Source organism: Haliotis rubra, unplaced genomic scaffold (genome assembly GCF_003918875.1).
Source record: "Haliotis rubra isolate DU_JTF1 unplaced genomic scaffold, ASM391887v1 Scf666, whole genome shotgun sequence".
NCBI classification, from domain to species: domain Eukaryota; kingdom Metazoa; phylum Mollusca; class Gastropoda; order Lepetellida; family Haliotidae; genus Haliotis; species Haliotis rubra.
In genome coordinates, this window is record NW_025767375.1 from 576,161 (window position 1) to 597,748 (window position 21,588).

General features: G+C 39.4%; 1 protein-coding gene across 1 annotated transcript; it reads left to right on the forward strand.

Annotated features, from left to right (window-relative positions):
- The first annotated feature begins 2,870 nt into the window (after positions 1 to 2,870).
- On the forward strand, positions 2,871 to 15,622 carry LOC124257561 (cytochrome P450 2D14-like). Its single transcript, XM_046691660.1, has 7 exons — positions 2,871 to 2,991; positions 3,357 to 3,934; positions 9,408 to 9,620; positions 9,808 to 9,922; positions 10,095 to 10,360; positions 14,434 to 14,561; positions 15,321 to 15,622. The coding sequence occupies exons 2-7, from the start codon at positions 3,845 to 3,847 to the stop codon at positions 15,529 to 15,531; spliced, it is 1,023 nt and encodes a 340-aa protein (XP_046547616.1). The 5' UTR covers positions 2,871 to 2,991; positions 3,357 to 3,844; the 3' UTR covers positions 15,532 to 15,622.
- Positions 15,623 to 21,588: the final 5,966 nt, after the last annotated feature.

Consider the following 21,588-nt stretch of genomic DNA (forward strand, 5'->3'; position numbering starts at 1 on the left):
TCGTCTTGCCACGTGCGTATTAAGTAAATACGTTTAATACATTTCCTTAGTTTGGGCCTGTGAGTTTCCTTATTTAACAAACAAGTGCATTTTACAAACGAGAACATTATGAAATATTATGCATGCAAAACATTCAGCCTGGCCTGCACCTTTAATATGTATCTCCAGCCGGCTACAGAATATACACGATCGCCACATTAATTGTGGAAGACGAGTGTATGTGGTGGAGAGAGCGTGTCAACCTGGGACACTGATATAAGAATACTTGTTTTTGTTGCATATGCACTTTATCCAGATCACTCAGTTCACCGAATTCTCGTTACAAACAACGTAATTGAGGCCAAGGCTAACTGCGCGCGTCAACATTCTTGCACATAGATTAACTGCCCTTAGTCGTCTTGCCATTGTCTGCCTGCTGAGCACACGACCCGAAAGCATGCGACTTCGATGACGTGACAGACAAGTATCTGTTACGCAGACACAAGGTGCGTAGGTAGCTATCTTCAGGGGGCGCGGTCACCCTTGGTCTGCCTGTTCTTGGCCTGTCTGTTGTCCTACCTTTTATTCTGAATTGTTGGACCAAGTTGTCCACAGTATTACGGGGGCAGTTCAATGTTCCTGCAACATGGGCCTGTGGTGCCGCCATGTGCACCATTTCTATTACCCTCTCATGCCGTTCTTGTGTTAAACTGGGCCTTTCTTTTGTGGTGTTTTTAATACCGCATCTCTTACATGTGAACTGAAGGGTCTTTATACCGTTTGTGCACGTGCAATAATAACACGCAAATCATGTGTTTGTCTATTTTTAGAAAATCAGGAGCAAAAAAACAGCGGTCATAACACGGATTTGTATTCTGGGGGGGGGGGGAGGTTGGTCATTGAATTTGGTTTGGTTACGTTAAGGTGAAAGTACCTGTCTTTCAACAATTTATTTGTCAGTTGCCAGGTTTCTATTGTACGTTAGTTTAGATGACAGATACCTTGAGATATAGTAACCGTTAGAGCTGTGTAACGTGGCCTGAGTCGCGAGACGATATATCCCGATACCAGTTTAATGAGGCGAGACGATATATCATGAGTGTATTGGCAAGTACCTGCGAGACGATTATCATCACGATACAATGGTGGCGATACGATATGTATCCCGATACTTTACAATTTCTAATAAGAGAACAGATATGGTATGACTGACACTTTATTTGTTATACAGCAGAACTTATGTTACATTCACACACACTTAAAAGCTGTTCATCTAATAAGATTTTAGCATTTAATGCTTACGGAAGTACAGTGAAACATATTCAGTATGCCTTGATTTAATATATATAAGTTTGAAAGTGAAGTTTCCCTTAGGAAGTTGTGTTTCTACACTAAAGCTTTAATAAACAACCCAATGTAATTTATATCAGAATGCAGAATCACTGAAAAAAACTCTTAAGTCTGCTTTCTAAATTTTATTTTCCCTTTGTTCCCTTTCTTAACAAAGCTAAGACATCGTTCATAGGTGTTAATAAAAGGTGTTATTTGTCAAACAACTAAAACATATCTGCATATTTTAATTACTCGAAGACAAGTATTATACAGTACACAGAGTTTGTAAAATGTTCACACTCTTTGACTTATACATCAACTCCTTTGTTTATGTAACAAAGATAACAGACACAAACAAATTCCTTTAAAGTTCAATTTGTTTTTAAAATTCAGAAGAATTTCAAAGAGACTCCTTTCCTATTCGACCGTCTCCGTGGTGTAGTGGTTAGAGCGTCCGCCCGGAGACCGGAAGGTCGCGGGTTCGATCCCCGACCGCGTCATACCTGCCTGGCGCTCGGCATTAATGGGTACAACAAGGACTGGTCGGCTCGGAGTCAGTATAATGTGTCTGAGTGGGGTATTCATGCTTCACTGTGGCATGGTATCTCAGTGGACTAGCACTATAAAACAAGCTTCAGTCTGGGCTAGTACAAGCAGCCGCACATACACATACATACGCATGCTCGTCGTCATATGAGCGAAATATTCTCAAGCACGACGTTAAACCCAATTTCACCTCACCTCACCTTTCCTATTCCTAATGCAATACTCCCATGTCGGGATATATCGTCTCTTGTGGCGATACATCGATGTATCATGGACCCTCGCGATATAGATATCCTGATGTATTGCCTAAATGTGTTTTGTATCGATGCACTCGTATCGCGTGGTTGACGATGTATAAACATCGATACTATCGATGAACACCACTAGTAACCATATGTATAAAACAAACTATTTCTTATTATTAGGAAATGGTCTTGTCCCTTTGATTTATGATACATTCAAACACCAAAGTTCCAATCTATGAGTGGTCACATAAATAACCAGGTAATGGTCATTTAATCTTTCACAATTCTCAACACTCACTGTGTGTGTAGTTTACAGCAATCAAAAATCAAACATTAACGCACAGAAACTTCTTCATCCTCTCTTCTGTGAAGAGAGAATCAGTCAGACATGTATTTCTTGACTGTGTGGATATCTCAGTCACTTAAAGGATAGCTACTTAAAAGTTTGACGTTTAAATGATCTTTACTAATGTCTCCTGCCTTTTAATTATGTAATTTGAAATGAATATGGGAGTGATACCGTAGTTCTTTTATATATTGTGTAATGTGTCTTAGCCGTATCAAAAAAAATGGAAAACTACTTTTAAAGAAAAATTTGCTATATTTATAGTTGCTAGGCCTTTTTTGTCAACAAGACATTTTATAGCTCAAATAGTACTGCAGTGCAACTTTAAGAACATTAATTCAAGATAACATTACTAGCCGCTGTCAGAATTAGGTTACAGTCCTCCATTTGCCAACCACCTCTGCGGTAATAAATAGGGTCACACTGCAGTCGTGTTAACAGATAACGTCCCACAATCTGTATCAACCTTGACCAAACATCGCAGCACAAAGCTATTTTACGACGTTTATTCTTACTGGTTGTCACGAACGAAGACAAGGACAGGTAACTATTTGTGTGTATTGTATATGTATATATATGACTCCCAACAGTCAAATTGTCATACAATGTGTAATTTATCTCATGGAATAATGACTGATCACCGACCGTATAATGTTTGATATTTTAAACAAGCCTCCTAACGTCTGAAACAAGTGGTTCTGTGAAACGTTTTACTGATTATATTTTCATGCTATCAGGGTCAACATGTTTGGACATTTGCTGTGCGTTGTAGTTTCAAAACTGGAATGTCTGCTGCCAGCTCCATAAGAAGGTTATGTGCATTGATGTTGGAATTAGTTCATTTTCAGTTGTCATGTTTTCGGAAACATATATGTCCGTCATGGATATATTTCCTCTTTCTGTTTTAGACATCTGTGTCCATTCTGTGACGTTGTAACAGGATGTTGACTGAGATTATACTGGGTGCAGCCGTTGTGCTGTTTATCGCCTACATTTATCAGTGGAAACGGAAGTATAGCAAGATGCCTCCAGGTCCAAAACCACTACCAATACTGGGCAATTTCTTAGACATAAAGGAAGCTACACTGATCAACGATCTAACGCGATTGGGTTCGACATACGACGGCATATTCACCGTCCATTTCCTAATGACGCCAGCACTCATTCTGGACCAGTTCCATACCATCAGAGATCTCCTTTTATCTCCTGCATATGCTGACATCTTCAGTGGAAGGGTTAATTCATGCTTTAGCGGGTATTTGCTTCCGGATGATTTGATGTTCCAGACGGCTAGTGACAAACAGCAATACCTGAGAAAACTTACCTTTCGAGGAATAAAACAATATGGAACTGCTCTGAAAATGTTGAGCATCTTGCCCAAGCAGAAATACAAGAAATGATAAACAGGTGCAGAGAACGAAATGGAGTCTCTTTTGACCCGTGGGATGACCTGAATCAATATGTCAGCAACGTGATCTTGGTTTTGGTAAGTTGTTGCCTTCTTCTGAAGTATCTTCAGATAGGAAACATTGTCTCTTTTACTTGTTGATACTAATAACGGATTGTGTGTCAATGTGCTGCAAAGCTGGCGTCACTTCAACAACATATCTTTACATAAATGACCGTAACATTGACCCGTGTCAATTCACAGTATAGGCACACGTGATGAGCAGCCTCCTCGTGGTGTGTTCTGGGTAACGCTTATAGCTTTTTCCCCCGTGTTGGCAGAATAGGTCCTCAGCACCCCATTGCTGGTCGTAAAAGGCGACCAAATTGGGCAAACTGTTTGCCGTGGGTTGCGCCCCTGAGTCGTAGAAGGACGGGATTCTGGTGGTTGAGGGCAATGATCCAAGAATAGCACTCCTTTGCCCAATACACCCCTTCGACCCTTACTTCAGACGGGTGGTGGAATAGGTGATCTTTTTCAGTTTATTTTCCCGTCACTTATCACCTAGCTGCGCTGATCCGAACGATCCAACCTTAAACTGACAACACATGTCGTATGCGTACGTGTTACATAGAGACGGTTAACCAGTATAGCCTTCACCTTCACCGGTAACGTTTATAGCTGGTGCATGGTCATCATATCTTTTCCCTTGAACGATGATATATCAAGTGCATATATATGTTCGGCGATTCCATGATGCATCGGTGATATCGGCGGTACACGAAATGTGAAGGTCTTGTATGCAACGTGTGAATTTCGACGGCCTGAATATATTGGGATTTTTGACAACACAAATATTTAGCACTGACTGACTGACTGAGTTTGGGTTTATGCCGCTTTTAGCAATATTCCAGCAACATCACGGCGGGGGACACCAGAAATGGGCTTCACACATTGTGCCCATGTGGGGATTCGAACCCTGGTCTTCGGCGTGACGAGCCAACGCTTTAACCATTAGGCTACCCCACCGCCCCAAATATTTAGCAGCTATAGCTTAGAGAGGAGAAAAACAATGTTCACGTAATAAACAGTCGCGGACAAATAATGTTATTCATCGCCTACATATCATAATGTAATGTTCAAATACGATTTTAATATACAATGGACATAGCTGAAATGTAACGTTTTTGCTATCTGTCTGTGAGTGAGTGAGTTAAGATTTAAAGTCACATCGGCAATATTTCAGCCATATCGTGACTAAAACTAGTTCTAAATTTATAATACATACATATAATATATAAAACCCTGTCAACGAAGGACAGTAAAACAACTAGATTATCACAGATTGAGTTAAAACTAGCTAGCATATATCTTTAAAAGTAGAAAATTATTTCTGGACAATACAATGTAAAATTGGGCTATAGATCGCCAACAACTGATTGTTATCTCGAGGGGTTTATGGTGCATGAAGTATAAAATGATTGTATGGGTGAATGGTGGATATCTATTGCAAATTTCTACAATCACTGCATTGTTATTATGATAAATTAAGTAAATATATTAAGATGATAGTTAAAAATTTGAATAGAAGAAAAAAACATTTTTCAGACACAGAAAAGCTATACAAGTTAAGTAAATATTCAAAGGTACTTTCCAACCTCAATTTGTCATCACAAATATATAAACAAAACTATTTCCATACTTATTATAAATGTCAGGCTCTATAATAAATGATACTGTTAAGTGTTGTAAACATCAAATGGTTTACATATTGCTGGCATGCAGTGTCTACAGGCAGTTTTCCTTCACTATATTTATATGATTATAACACTCATATTGCTCAGAAGCTCATGTTCTATATTTTAGACCTAGCTTTTTGTTTCCTTGCAAAACTTCTTTTTTCAAATTCTCACACAAATAAATCAATGAAGTCAGCCTTTGTTCCCCTTTGCATAAATAGATATCTGCATTGTACAGTGTTGTAATTTTATCTGATATTTGTGCATGATGGCGCATGTGTACTTCAATATTACATTGAAATCAAAACGAAATCAGATGCGTGAAGAACTGCTGATCAAAAGTTAACATTTAAAATATTATCCAGTTGTTACATTCTGCGCGGTATTTCTTCAATTATCAATCAAGTCAGGGATGTATAATAATAATATATCGGCGATAAAGGCCTTCCGGCTGCCTTGGCTGCAGATGTAGACGGATCTGCGATTTTATTACAGTGAGGTCAGTGATAGTATGAGAACTATTTGTTAGGTTAATAGTTAGTTGATAGTTAAGAAATTATCGTTGAAAATAACGTAAAACCTATCTGTAAAGTCAGTTTTCACTATTTCATCGATGCCAAGTTACCAGAGACTTAAACTTCCTCGTGTTCTGACGTAGGAAATGCCGTGACAATGTATATGTTCCGATTTTCATGGCGTTTTCCCCGTTATCTCCAATCATGTCAATTCGTATTGGACTTGGAGATTCCACAAACGATGCTGTTCTAAACTAACAATCATCGCAATACATGTGTCAGCTAGAGGTATTTCGTAGTACCGTTTGTCAACGAAAGTTATTCCTGGACAAGCCGAATAGCGGCTCGGGCCCCTCTGGAAGGTTTTCATATTAGCGCATGAACATCAGAACTACTTTACACAAGAACGATAATTCTATTCCTGTTTGATTCCACTGGTACTTAATATCAGCGAAGCACTCGTACATTGTATTGCTGTTTTGGGTTTTACTTATTCATTTTAAGGAATTAAACGTATTTGATACAACTAAAAAAAGGAGAAAAAACATATTTGTTAAAGGCATATTCTAAAGTAATTATTACCAGCTGTTCACCTTATATTTCCATTTATATTTCTACATAGTGTTTATTTGAATCAAATGGGATTTGTTTTATTTCATATGCAAATAAGAGTTTTAAAACTTCAGCTAAATCAAATCCCAAAGCACATACTCAAAAATGACTTAAAAAATTTCTCACACTGAACATTCGTGTAACCTTGCTGTCATACCCCAAGTGGAATTTTAAATGAATTCGCTGAAAATATATGAATGACCAAAAAAATATTCACAGAGATATGTGAAATATATGCTCAATGTTAAAGATTAAAGTTGATTAGTTACATACAGATATAATATAATTGTTTTAAAACTCGTAGCGATTTATAACTACATTTCCTAAAATTGTTCGAAGCGCACGTACACTCTGCACAACAAACCCACAGGATCGTCAGAAATACACTCAATATTGGACCCATGAGAGCCGTTATGTAAACAAACGCACGTGCGTGGATTTGAATCTCTCCCCTTCCATGGCAATATCTTTACTAAAAACTACACATGAGCCAAAACGATTATATTACCTACATTCCTTGTACTTTCAACATGATGATACATATTTTTAAACAATGACATATGTCATAAACGATTTAAGTGTTCGGGATTATTTTTATCAAAGCACCGCCTTCATTACGCGCGTTCTGATTGGTTTGTCGTATGTTCGCACATAACAAGCATCGAGACGGGGACGAGGAGTTTACGGAAAGGGCGAGTGGTGACGAATGGGAAGGTGCAGCATGCAACGCGTAAGCTTGGCTCGGTCTTTACATGTCGATTGTTGTCGCAACGCACATTGAGACGGGAACCAGACCGGAAGCGAAAACTTGGACCGTCGCTTACATCATTTCAAAGGAGAGTTATCGCCCATGGGCCCGGTTCTATCGATCGGCTGGTCATGTCATGCCTTGTGCATGGTCCACTTCATATTTGTATGATCTATGTCTTTCCAAGTAATATGGTACCCGTGAAGAGCAACCTCCTCGTGGTGGGTGCTGGGTAACGCTAATAGCTCTTCGCCCCGCGTGGACCCTGGTCAAAAGGTCCAAAGCACCCCATTGCTGGTCGTAATAGGCGACCGAATTGGGCAACCTGTTTGCCGTAGGTTGCGCCCCTATGTCGGTGGAGGGCGGGAGGGCAGTAGGAGACTGGAACCGTGTTCCGTTTGCCCAACACACCACTTCGACCCTTACTTCACCTAGACGGGTGGTAGATTCTATCAATCGGCTGGCCACGCCATGCCCTGAGCATGGAAATGTTGATGTTGACATTATTATGCTTAAATTGTATGTTGACACTGAATATTGTGCTTATTCTATAGCCAGTATACTATTTGCCTAGAGACCTATGGCATAAGGCGGTGGCTCATGGGCCAATCTGGTGGTATCAACCCCTGAATTCTGTGTTTCTGGAGAAATGGGTCATGAGCCGAACCAGTCTGGCACGTGTTCTTTTGGATATCATAGCTATTCATATCTTTATTTACTTCCGCTGTAACTTCGTCCTTGTTGACACTCGATGGCATTCTAAATCTAGCATTCTAAATCTCAAAGACGACAACAAATTATTGACTAATAAATCGGATATTGCTAACAAACTTGGTGAAACTTTCACTAAACATTATTCCTCTTCAAAATTATGTACCTCAATTCCAAATATATTTTTAAAAAAGAACAGGAAAAGAAAGCTATTATTTTCAATTCAGAAAATGGGTAAGATTACAACAAAATAATTACTGTTCATGAGCTCCATGCTGCCCTTTGATGATAACATCCACTATCTGCTCCTGAAACACTTATCAGAACCATATTTCGAAAGTCTTCTATTCATATTTGATGATATCTGGACATCTGGACACTTTCCACCATCATGGCGTGAAGCAATTGTTGTTCCAATACCAAAATCTGGTTGGGATCATACTGATCCTTCGAATTACAGACCAGTATCCTTAACAAGCAACACCATGAAACGCATGGTCAATGGTAGACTAACATGGTACTTGGAATCAAATAATTTAATAACTAATATTCAGTGTGCATTTCGAAAAAATCGAAGATTTTAAACGATTTACATGATTTTGGATTACGAGGCCGTATGCCTCAGTTCATATCCAAGTTTTCAACTAACAGGAAATCCTGTGTGATCATTATGATCCCTAGTGTGGTGGTCTACCTTCAGTTGTTGGCGATCTATAGCCTGTTTGAATCTTGTATTGTCCTAATAGTGCTATTAGTTTTAACCTTCCACACTAGTTTTAAATCTAATTGTGATATTCTAGTTGTTTTACTGTTCTTCGATGATAGGTTTTATAATATACACATATTCCATTTCAATGTAAAATGTTCTCGTCACGATATGGCTGAAATATTGCCGATGTGACGTTAACTATTAACTCACTCACTTCAGTTGCTGGTGATCTATAGCCCGTTATTTATTTTGTGTTGTCCTGCATTATAGTATATTTGTTTATTTACATGCCAGTTTTATACTGTCCTTCGTTGACAGGACTTTTATACTTTACCTATAATTATTATTAATATATCTTGATATCGCTGAAATACTGCCGCTGTGACAGGTTGTAAGGAATAAACGTATTTATTATTAATATATATCATGTTTAGTCACAGTGTGGCTGAAATATTGCCGATGTGACTCTAAATACTCACTCACTCACTCCCTCACACACTCACGTGTGTCAATTCACAGCTAGTATATTTTATTTCAGGTTTGTGGGCAAAGATTTCAACCTGGCCATAAGACACTGGAGATTTGTAAGAAAATTTCAGATGCCTTTGATGTCCTTTTACTCCACAAGAACCAGTTTCTCATTGACAATGTCCCGTTGAGTGTGACGCTGATACCGCAAATCAGAAACGCTTGTCAGTCCATGAAGGATGGTTACCACTATTTTACCGAAACTGTTGACAAAATAATACAGGTAATGTATACAAACTAATACTCAGAAATGTTGAATTAATGTTAAGTAAAACACGTCTGATATGACGCTGTAGAACTAATGGTACTGTGTGTACTTTACACAAATGTCACGAATATTGTAGTTTAATAAGGAAAGCAGGCAACTCTGATTGCAAATGAGGTGTAACAGATTGAATATAATTTTGAAGGAATCCAAGGGTACGACGCCCAACTGTCTCTACACCTTGCTTTTACAAGAGCATGCGGAGGGATCGATATCAACGAAAAATATCAAAGGTGTTCTGGTGGATTCGGTGCTTGCAGGTAATACTGTAAAAATAAACGATGTAGTATGACGACCTTCTGAGTCACACATCTCTGTCTGTACAGACATAGTTTTGTATTTTTCCTGTTATTTTCCCAAGAAAGGTAAATAATAATCACTTCACAGATGCCAGGTCCCAAATTAAATCACTATTTTCTATTATGTGGATAGGTGTTATCACAACAAAACCAACCATGTACACTGCCCTAGCTGCAATGGTAAACTTTCCTGAGGTCCAGAAGAAGATCCAGGAGGAGATCCAGAGGGTGGTTGGAAAGGACCGACTTCCTGGTTTGGAGGACCGGAACAAAATGCCCTACAGCAGGGCAGTGGAATTAGAATTATATCGCTACTATACTCCAATCGGTGCAGCTGGACCAAGGACCACTACCCAGGACTGCAGCTATAAAGGTTACAGCATCCCCAAGGGCACAAAGGTACGTGTTTGAAGTACTGAAGGGCAACATATCCGCTTAATACTTTTGAAAGAAAGTAGCAGCTCTTGCATTTTTGTGTGATGTCATTTTGGAGCCAAGATGTATGATTGTATATGGATTTAGAAAATGATACTTTCATTCCTGATGTGTTGGGAATTTCTTACGGACACGTCCATATCTTGCAAGCGTTTTTCATGATTTGGACGTGAATATGGTCTTGGTAAAATTTGAAAAGTACAGTTGACACCTGTTAGTGTGTTGCTGTACATTACAGTGATACGAGAATAGCCAGTTTTGATATTGTTTTAAACTCAATTAAACATGTTTTCTTTTACATGCGGCGTCTGTCACACATGTAACAGCTACGTGCAATTTGCATGTTGGATGTTGACATGAGCTCTTAACCTTTCATAGACAAGCAGACAATCACGATATCAACAGACAAACGACGTTGATGACAAACGACGAGCTTGTCGACCAAGGGCAACAACTGGCGCACAAGACCTTTTCATCAGAACGAGCAGTAAACGTGGTCAAAGTGCAAATGTCAGATTTGAGATGAGCTTTACAACGTTATAGATGTTAACGTCTGTAGACACACGATTCGTAATCAGTAGTACAGAAGGAATCAGCTTGCCCGACATCGACGTGTAATCCCACGATTGACAGACCGGCTCCTGCAAGACGCCGTTGGTGTCAAGAGCTGCAGCGCTGGACCAAACGTTTTGGGGCAAACGTTATGTTTTTAGATGAACTGAGGTTGACTTTGTTCTTCAATGACAGATTGACAGGGATGAGCGTTTTCATGCCGTTAAGGTTAGACAGAACGATCGTTTTGCGGGTGGTTCAGTAACGGTGAGGGGTGGAATCTCATGTTATTTGTTATTCACGGACGTTTCACTTGGTAGTACTACCGTAACAACATATTTGAGGCACACGTTGTGCCATCGACGCGCTAACATGGACGTTATTTTGTGCTTCAGGATGAAAACGCAGGAGCACACGCGTATTGTTACCGACTCCCTCAAGCAGGAGAACATTACCATGGCCAACACTCAGTCGAGATGTATTGACTCTCACTCTCGCTGTTATGGCACATATTGGGATAGCTACTGTTACATTTTAATGCTTTGGAATGACATATACTAATAATATCATCAAAGTAAGTTTAGCATATGGTTAGCTGAACATTTTTGCCATATGTTTCTTATTTCATATGGTAAAGTGCTGAGCCACGGATTCTCACCCCGCGTCGGAATACTGAGTGTTCGCTGACTATGTCTTGGCTGACGTCGATGTGGCTGGTGATATTGACGGCCAGTGATATGATGATATCGTAAACACATTCGAGGCAACAACCTCATGCAGAATGTGATGGATAATTATATCAGACTGGTATCGAAAAAGCGTAAACACCATGACGTGTCTCAGAATGATTTGCAGTATCTGATGTGCCAATGAAACTTGTTATCCCCCGCAACGCGTTTTGCGGGGGGTATTAAAATGGACTCCGTCCGTGCGTCCCTCCGTCCGTCCTTCCGTGCACATTTGTCTTTTCCGGAGCAGAACTCTAAAACCGTTCACTATTTCATCACCAAACTTGGCACATAGATAGATCTGGTGGTGTACTGGTGCCTTTTGGTAGTTTTGGAATTCTGAATAAAATATTTTTGCCATTTCCATGGCAACAAGTTTGACTTAGCCTGAAATTGGTGGTAGTGCTCTTTTCCGGAGCTGAACTCTAAAACCGTTCACTATTTCTTCACCAAACTTGGCACATAGATTGGTCTGGTGGTGTACTAGTGCCTTTTGGTAGTGTTGGAATTCTGAATAAAATATTTTTGCCATTTCCATGGCAACAAGTTTGACTTAGCCTGAAATTGGTGGTAGTGCTCTTTTCCGGAGCTGAACTCTAAAACCGTTCACTATTTCTTCACCAAACTTGGCACATAGATTGGTGTCGTGGTGTACTGGTTCCTTTTTGATAGTTTTGGAATTCTGAATAAAATATTTTGGCGTTTCCATGGCAACAAGTTTGACTAAAACAGAAATTAGTAGTAGTGCACTTTTCTGGAGCAGAACTCTTAAAACCGTTCAATGTTTCTTCACCAAACTTGGCACATACATAGATCTGGTGGTGTACTGGTGCCTTTTGGTAGTTTTGGATTTCTGAATAAAATATTATTGGCATTTCCATGGCAACAAGTTTGACATAGACTGAAATTGGTGTTAGTGCTCCTTTCTGGAGCAGAACTTTAAAAACCTTTCAATACTCTCCTTCCACTTTTCTTTATACACACCTAAATATTTGACATAATCAAAACTCGTAGACATAATCATGAAGAGTATTTTGCCATTGCGGGGGATATTGATGACTTTGTCTTCTTCTTGTTATATTTTGACCGGTTGACCCCAGACCTAGCCTAAAAAGATTGGGTCCACTCTCTTTGGGTCGTGTCATTCACTAATCTATACATGATGATTAGTTAGTGAAAATAATAGAGAAAAAATGACCTGGTGATCATTTATCAGTTAAGGGTGCCTTGGATTTACGTCAGTTTGTTACATTCTTGTCAAGGTAGTGTCCCAAAGAATCTTAAACAAAGCAAGGGATATTTAAAATGTTCACTAAGAAAGGGAGTGATTTAAAATGTTCACGAAGAAATAGCTGAACATCTCAATGGTCAAAAGGTCACAGAGCTTAAGCGTTTACTGCTATCAAGGTGAAAACATTATCACTTCTTTTTTTGTTAACATTACCAGCACCATATCTTCCTGAACGTGTCAAAACGATTCAGAGTAAAAAAGAAAGTGTCTTATGCTGCTAAAATTGCCAAGCAATGTTTCTTTATCAGTAAACAAGACACCGGCAGATGTTCCTACAAGAATACTGAAACCAAATACTGTCCCTTGTGGTTCATGCAACTGCTCTGTACACAGTTCAAATATAAGTAATGCTAGGTTGTTCCCCTCGAAATTATTGTTTAAGTCATTGCCAGTTATTTCTACAGTGTACACTTGAATCCATTCTAATAGCACATAGATGGATGATCATGCAACAACCATTTTTACAGATTCATAGGTATTGCAGCTATTTAGGAGGTAATAATTACAGGAATGATATTTTACAATATTTTTAAACTAAACATCATTTCGATTACTAAATATATCTCATGTGATAGTATATGGGTTCCATTTTATGCACCCCTGAGAGGGTACGTAAGTCCCAAAACTTTCAAAGTAAAATTTGAACTTACCAGATTTTTAAAAGTAGTATTTTTGTTAATTTGAATTTTCCTACAATCGCCAGCGGCTGGAGGGATGTTGTAAATCCAGCTGAGTCCATGCAGGTAGCAAAAGCTCTCTACGTCCCCATGGACCCTAGTATGGTGACCTTCTTTCAGTTGCTGGTGACCTTTAGCCTGATTTTTTCATATTGTATTTTCTTCGTAAATAAAATAATTTTAGATTAACATGCTAGTTTCAAACACCATCTGTGATACTCTAGTTATTTTACAGTCCTTCGATGACTGGTTATTTAACAACTTATATTTATTGTGTATGGAAAATCTTTCTCGTCACTAAATGGCCGAGGTGACGTTAATAATTGAACTCACTCATTCAATCCATTTTATGTATTCTCTGATCTGTACTCAGTTTACTAGGAAAACAATGAAACAAAATAAACCCAAATGATATTGGACGTTTGATTAGAAATTCTTGTCAAATCTGCGAATGTCTATGTAGGACAGAGGCCGATTCATGAGTATCACTTTCCATGGTAAAGGACATGGAGGATAGTGGGCCAATCATCTAACGAAATCTATCTGACTTTCAACGACTAATCTGACTTCCTTGTTACACTGTAAAACTATTTATATCATTAAAGATATAGAATATCAATAGATGTAACAACTGTATATTGAACATCCCTCACTTTATTAACAGAACAGATTCATTGAAAAGTTATCTGTCGTCATAACGTTATCCAAGGGTTTTGAAGTACACTTGTATTCTTTGACATTAGGACATAATGCATTGTTAACAATGACTAGAATCTTTCTTTTATGAAGGTTATTTACAACGTATGGCGTGTACACCACGACGAATCATTTTGGGAGAATCCCTTCACGTTTGATCCAACCAGATTCTTGGATGATAATGGCGAACTTCTGCCACCGGAGGATGAGAAGCGTCAGAGGTAGATCTGCATAAGTCAGCCTGCATACAGTCCAATTTAAAATTTTCAGCAGGGAGAAAGAAAGCTTATACACAAACAGGTCCCATAGGTTGAATACATACTTGTGAAATAAAACCTAACTATCCTTTCATAGCTGTTGAATACCTTGCGTTTGGTTATCCTTGGTTTTGCCTCCTTCACGAGAGCTTCATCATGCCATCCCTGCTAGTAGGTGTTGGTGTACCTGGCGTACATTCTTTTCCTCCGAGAAAATGCAGTATTGAAGATGTGTCAGAAGATTTATTGGGAGCTTCACGTCGAACAAAATCGGTGACACCCTTGGCACGATGTGTTCAGGCATTGTCATCGGTGGCATAATATATATTACTCATATTGTAGAGATGTCATTATACAGGCTACCATCGAGAAATTACACTGTTTAATTTGCAATTATTCGGACAACTTGGGATACCTCAAAAACAAATTGTACCAACACTTTGCTATTTTTTACTGATCATGGGGAGACTATCTTGGAGACAGGCTTAAGCGTTTGCTTAGTTCGTTTGCATTACGATTATGAATACCCCTTAAAGCGCACACATTGACTGATGGGTGTATCACGTGCTGTTCTTACATAATATAAACGTTCATTGTGATTAGATGTTTCGATCGGATACAACGGCATGGGACTATAAATATATACCTCAATCACAAGTACATTCAAATCATTACATTTTGTAGGCAGTATAAAAAATGCACATAATTTGTATTACTTTGCAGGCTGTTGACGTTTGGTGTCGGAAAGCGTTCTTGTATCGGTGAGAAGCTGGCCCGAGTTAGGATATTTCTTGGACTAACGTCGATCCTGCAAAACTTCGACTTAGCTCGTGATCCGTCGGAGCCGTTCCCTTCATCCGACCCAAACACATACGAGACTACATTTATGTTACAACCGCATCCATACAAGCTGCAGTTCAAACCTAGACATTGAAAGTCGCATTGTCCCTGTTTACGACCCAGATATGTTTTGAGATTTGTCATGTTAGAGCTTCTAACATGAGCCATTCTTAACCCCTAAACCCCATGTAAACCCCTAAGGTTGTATACGTGTATCTCGACAGGAACTAATTGCAGTCATTATAGTTATGGATATACATGTGACGTCTTCATAATCAACCCATGTGACAAGTATATTATCAACTTCGACTAATTCCAAATGGATTTAATATATGTAAGCTTAGTCAATGTTTTAATTTTGTGATTAATCTGGACATTTCATTCCACATATTTTTCTGAGGAACTGTCAGTGAGATCGTGATATGTTATTCCTTGAAAGACAAGCAACAAGCCTGCGTAACCTGTGTCTGTATTAAGAGGAGGGCGCAGATAATATTTTCAATATATTACTAACATTGAAGGTAAGTATGCCAGTTATATCACAGACGTAATTCCTATACGTTCATTTGATTTATTAGATGTGATGAACGCAACTATTCACGTCTCAGCGTTAGGGTGAATGCAAATAGGAGAGTCGGTGTCAGTTTTTGAGAGCTGTATTTATAGCAAAGGTTATCCGGGTCTTTTTGAAAGGATTGTATGATAATAAAACAACAAACGCTTCTACCCGTTACAATTACAATACAAATTGCACAACGTCACTAGTTCTGTTTCAGACAGTGCCACAGCATTTGCTGTACTGCAACTGGTGGATTCTGTCTCCGCTGAATAACTCTATCAAGGTGGTCGGTCTCACACGTGTTCGATTGGCGACATGTCAGGAGAGCGTGCAGGCCATGGCAGGACGTTGACGTTGTTGGCGTGAAAGAAGTTCTGGACAACTCGAGCGACCATGTCTGTCTGTCAGCAGCGTTCCTCGGTACGGTCGGTAGGCCCTGATACCATAGGCCCGTAGTCTCCCCTTGACACTATCGTTCGACTCACTGGGTGACCGAGTGCTGGACCGCTGATGGCGTTACCGCCAGGAAGCTGTTTCTAAGGTGTGGGGTCTTCAGGTGGCTCACTTCCTGCGCAGTTGTCACCCGGGTCTGCCTGTATGGGGCCTGTCTGAGGTCTGACCAGTCTGTTGGCAGCGCGGACGAAGGTTCCTGACGGTCACGACGGAGCAATTGAAGGTTCCTGCAACGTGACCCGATGTAGCGCCCATTTGCAGCATTCCGATGGCCCTCTCTCGCTCTGCTGAAGTTAACCTAGGCATTGTAACGTGGTTTTCTGCTGAAGTACGATGTACTCTGTGCTGTGAGGTGGTTTAATACCATGCATGCACGTGCATTTTACCCTTACTTGCGAAACACGTGCATTTTGCTGTTTTCGATGCAAAGTTGTCAAGAGGTGCGTTTGAGGGCTGATGTTGGTCAGAATCGAACCCCTTTTTGGGGGGCAAGAACAATGGGGCAATTTGCATTAGATTATATTTTCTTATGCTAATATTATGAACACATTCGCAAGAGAAAGTTTCTTTTGCTCATCAGTATAGTTTGAACTTGTTTTTGTCAGTTTACGATCATCTCCCGAAACCCTAAAGAATCAGGAGTGCTGATACTTTTAGGATTTTGTCTCAAACAGGAAACCATTTCAGTCAAGAGATCAGGGCGTCTCTCAAGGCAGCATTCTATCTGCCAAACGTCTTAGAATGAGCGTTCATAGGGCCACTGAGGTTTTGATGGATCGCTTTTTCTGGATGATTTCAATACTTCCTGACGTAGTAAGAACATGCATACGATCGAAAGACAGCTGCAACTATAGATTAACAAACAATATTCAGTGTTTCATGGAAAGATGGGGATGGTCGACATATATTTAGAAAAAAGCACGGTGTCCTGTTTGCGTATATGCAGCAGTATATGGGGAATAACTACACCAAGTTATATTTCAGGTCACTTGCCTCACTTAATACCTGTAGAGTGCAGAGTGCTGGGTTACACTGAAAGCTCCTCCCCAACCTGAAAGACTGGTAGGATGAGCCAGATCCAATCAATCGACTGATCATGCCAAGCTATATGCATGACATTATGTATGCACACATGTGCTTTTTCTTAATCAATTGTTTGACATGCAGTGAAATTCGCGAATCATTGATATAATGAATTGCCTAGATTTTAATGCCAGAAGGAGGTGGTTCATGGCCAATCTGATGCTACTGACCTTTGAATACTGTATGTCTCCAAGTTCTTCTACATTCAAAAGAGTTTTGAAATGTGGTGATGTCTTGTCCTGTGCAAGAAGCCCAGGTCAGCAATTAGTTGAACTTAAGCAACGATGGTCGCGGACAGTCCTTGAAAGGGTGGCCGGGTTTGGCAGCTTGACTTAAGTCGGCCCTAGACGGAGCACAAGTGACACATGTGGTCTCCCCTCCGTGAGTTTGTTTATGAATTGCCGCTGTTCACCCAGCAATAAATGGGTACCCGATGAGATAAGGCATATGACTGTTAACCCTCTAGCGCCACAGAAGCAGCTTGGGTTATCCGGGGTAATAATGCGATAACGCTTTGAGCATGCACAAGTGCGTGGAAACAGGTACTTTATGAATAGCCGTTATTATTAAATACATATACCAAAGTTTCAGATATGAGTGAAGAGGAGTCTATAACATAAACTTTGTTCAGGACATTTCTTGCCATACTCATAGCGGACAAAGTTATCTCTGCATGTTCCTGGCAGGTCAAAATATCCCTTACCAATAAAGCCAGTAGTGTCCTCGGGGATTAAATCTAGAAAATCTTTCATTCAAGCAATTAGGTCACCCGCAAGAAACATGTGTTTGTCGGGATAGTCAACCAAAATGATATCATTATAATGTTATTTGTTTCTTGTTTCAGTGACTTAGACTTTAAACGTAAGATAGACTTTAATAAACATAATCGCAGTCGCTCAGTTCAGCCAAAGTGGTTCGACCAGGAATGTCGCCATCTGAAGCAGGACAAATATAAACTCTTAAATATTTTTAGAAAATCTGATTGTGTTGACGATAGCAAGAAGTACATTGAAAGTAAACATTATTTTCAGGCAATTTGAAGAAAGGAAGAAAGAATATGATCGCAAAGTGGTAAATGACGTAACGGAGGCTGCTGAAAGCAAAGACTGTATAGTTTCTTGGAGACTGTTGAAATCTTTATTGAGTGGGAAAAAATCAACCGACTGTGTCATATCTGCAGACAATTGGTACAGTTACTTCAAAACTCTGTTAAATCCTGACGTTGACTTAGGGAACTCTTTTAACAAACATGTACAAGAGTAGCAGACCATAATGCATTGGTATGTGAGGATTGTGCAGAAAGTGACGATATTCTTGGCGACTTTAAACTTTTTAATAGATCTTTTTATTTCCTCTTCAGTTATAGAGTCGATAACTGAAGAGGAAATAAAAAGATCTATGAAAAATATTTAAAAATGGTAAATCTCCTTGACTGAAATTCTATCTTCATATTTGGTGGTGTTGTTTAATAACATTCTCACAACAGGTCAGTTCCCTGATGCTTGGAATGAAGGCGTAATTATACCATTATTTAAACATGGCAGTAAAGAAGACCCGGATAATTATAGAGGGATTACCTTGCTTGATATGTAAAGTGTTTACCTCAATTATTAATACAAGATTGAAATTTTGGTTAGAACTACACTCTGCAGTGTCGGAAGCACAAGCTGGCGTCAGAGATGGGTATTCCACTGTTGACAACATGTTTATTTTAAATACATTAGCTTATAAGTATCTTAGAAAAAAACAAGGGAAACTGTACTTTAAAAAGGCTTTTGATTAGGTCGATAGAAGCAAGCTTCTCTTTCAGTTACTTAGAAAAGGAATTCATGGTAAATTATATAAATTGTTAGAAAGTATTTATTGTAATATGAAAGCATGTGTGAGATGTACACCATGTCAGTTTACAGAAATGGTTTCATCTTTCTCGAGGGGTTAGACAAGGATGTATGTAGTCACCAATTTTGTTTTTAATGTGATTTGAAGAGTTAGCTGCAACTATTGTCCAAGCGGACCATCGAGGTATTTCTTTAGATAGTGATATTGAAGAAATTTGTCTGCTTTTATTTGCTGATGATGTCATTATGTTTGGCGATACAGTAATCAACCTCCAGAGAAAGATAGATATTTTCGAAGAATACTGTGAAAAGTGGGGTTTGACAGTAAATCTAGACAAAACCAAAATAATGGTGTTTAAAAAAGGAGGAAAATTATCAAAAATTGAAAAGTGGGTATATGCAGGTAAATCTATAGAGGTTGTTTCTTACTATAAATACTTGGGCATTATATTTTCATGTAGAAACATGTTTACAGTTGCTTGTAAACATTTGGCCAAACGGGCAGAAAAAGCTTTAGTTCCTGTAAAAAGAATGATTGTAGATATGAAAATTTGGATGTTAATACCTGTTTTGATATTTTTGATAGAACAATTCAGCCAATTTTAATGTACGGTTCGGAAATTTGGGGTACAAAGGAAAGAAAACTTTTAGAAATTATCCACACAAAAGTGTGTAAATATATTTTAAGAGTTTGCTACCGCACAAGCAACTTTGGGCGAATGTGGACGCCATCCCTTGTTTATTCATCAACAGCAAAGAGTTATAAGCTTTTGGTTAAGGATACTCGATATGACTTGTAATAGATATGTTAAACATTGTTATTTACCCATGAGGCAACCTGATGATATAGGCTACATAAACTGGGCATCAGCAGTTATACTTATATTATTTTCTCATGGCTTCGGGCTTGTATGGATTTGTCAAGAAGTTGGAAATAGTAAATCATTTATGTTAGAATTTAAAAAACGTGTCTTAGACATGTATAGGCAACATTGGCATCAAGATGTTAGTAATTCTACTTTACTGTCAACATACTGTACATTTAAATTTTATCCTAATACTGAAAGATATTTAACTTGTATAAAATCTGTACAATTAAGAAGGGCCTTGACTAATTTCAGATACTGTTCAAATAATTTTGAAGTTACTAAATACAAACATGTTTACAATTGTAACCCTGCTGATTTATTCTTACTAACACATACAACATTGATGACATCTAACACGCTGCTTACCTGCTTACCTCTGCTTGGTGCTGCAGAGTTATGAGTGAATATTTGCCCTATAATCATTATAATTAAGATAAATAAATATTTGCTGTAGTCGTTAAACATGAGCTCGTATTCAAGCCTATCACCCAGCGCGGCCTGGTAAAACGGCGCGTGTCCCGTGAGCAACTCCTCGAAGTCAAGCGACACGCAGAACCTGTTCCCGTATGCTTGGGCGATGGCTTTTTCACTGTCCGAGATCTTGTCTAACTGGTCTGCCGTGAAGCCCTACCCCAGGCGCAACCGAGTCGATTTGCTGATACCTTGGTACACGTCATTGACGCGTTCTCCCTCGCTTTTCCAGAGGTCCCCGCAGCAGTGAAACACGTCACTGTCGTTGATGCTCAGCACCTCGTTACCGCTGATCTTGATGGTGGTTTTCTTGATGATGGCTCGACCTACGTTCCGCACTAGCTCGCGTTTGTCGTTGTCGGAGGTCAACGTGAGGTTAAACGCCAGTCGAACCATGCCTGGTACGATAAGGTCATTCTCACCCAGGTTTGGGAATCTAACCAGCAGCGTTTGATTCTGGTCTATCTTGCTGGGATTGTTAGTGATGGTCACCGACTGGCGCAGGGCTCTGACGCCTAGAGGCTCTCTTGATCTTCGGAAAGGATCTAGTTTCCTACCATACATTGTTATATAGATAAAATATAAAAGTTTAATATAAATAATGGCTGAAGGCGGCCATTAGGACATCCCGATGGATGATATGGGTGCTGGTGCTGATGTGGATTACGATGACACCACATTCACGAACAACCCCTTAAGTGCTGAACTTGTACAGCCGGCCGTCGACAATTATTACGACGCAGTTGAAAATAGAGACAACATCAAGCCGTTGGTACGAGACTAAGCCAAGTTTACCGTCGATAAGAAGGGCACGCTGCGATTGAAGGCTCACCCGGGGGTCGATATCATGAAAAAAGACGGGAAAGGGCCGTATGCTT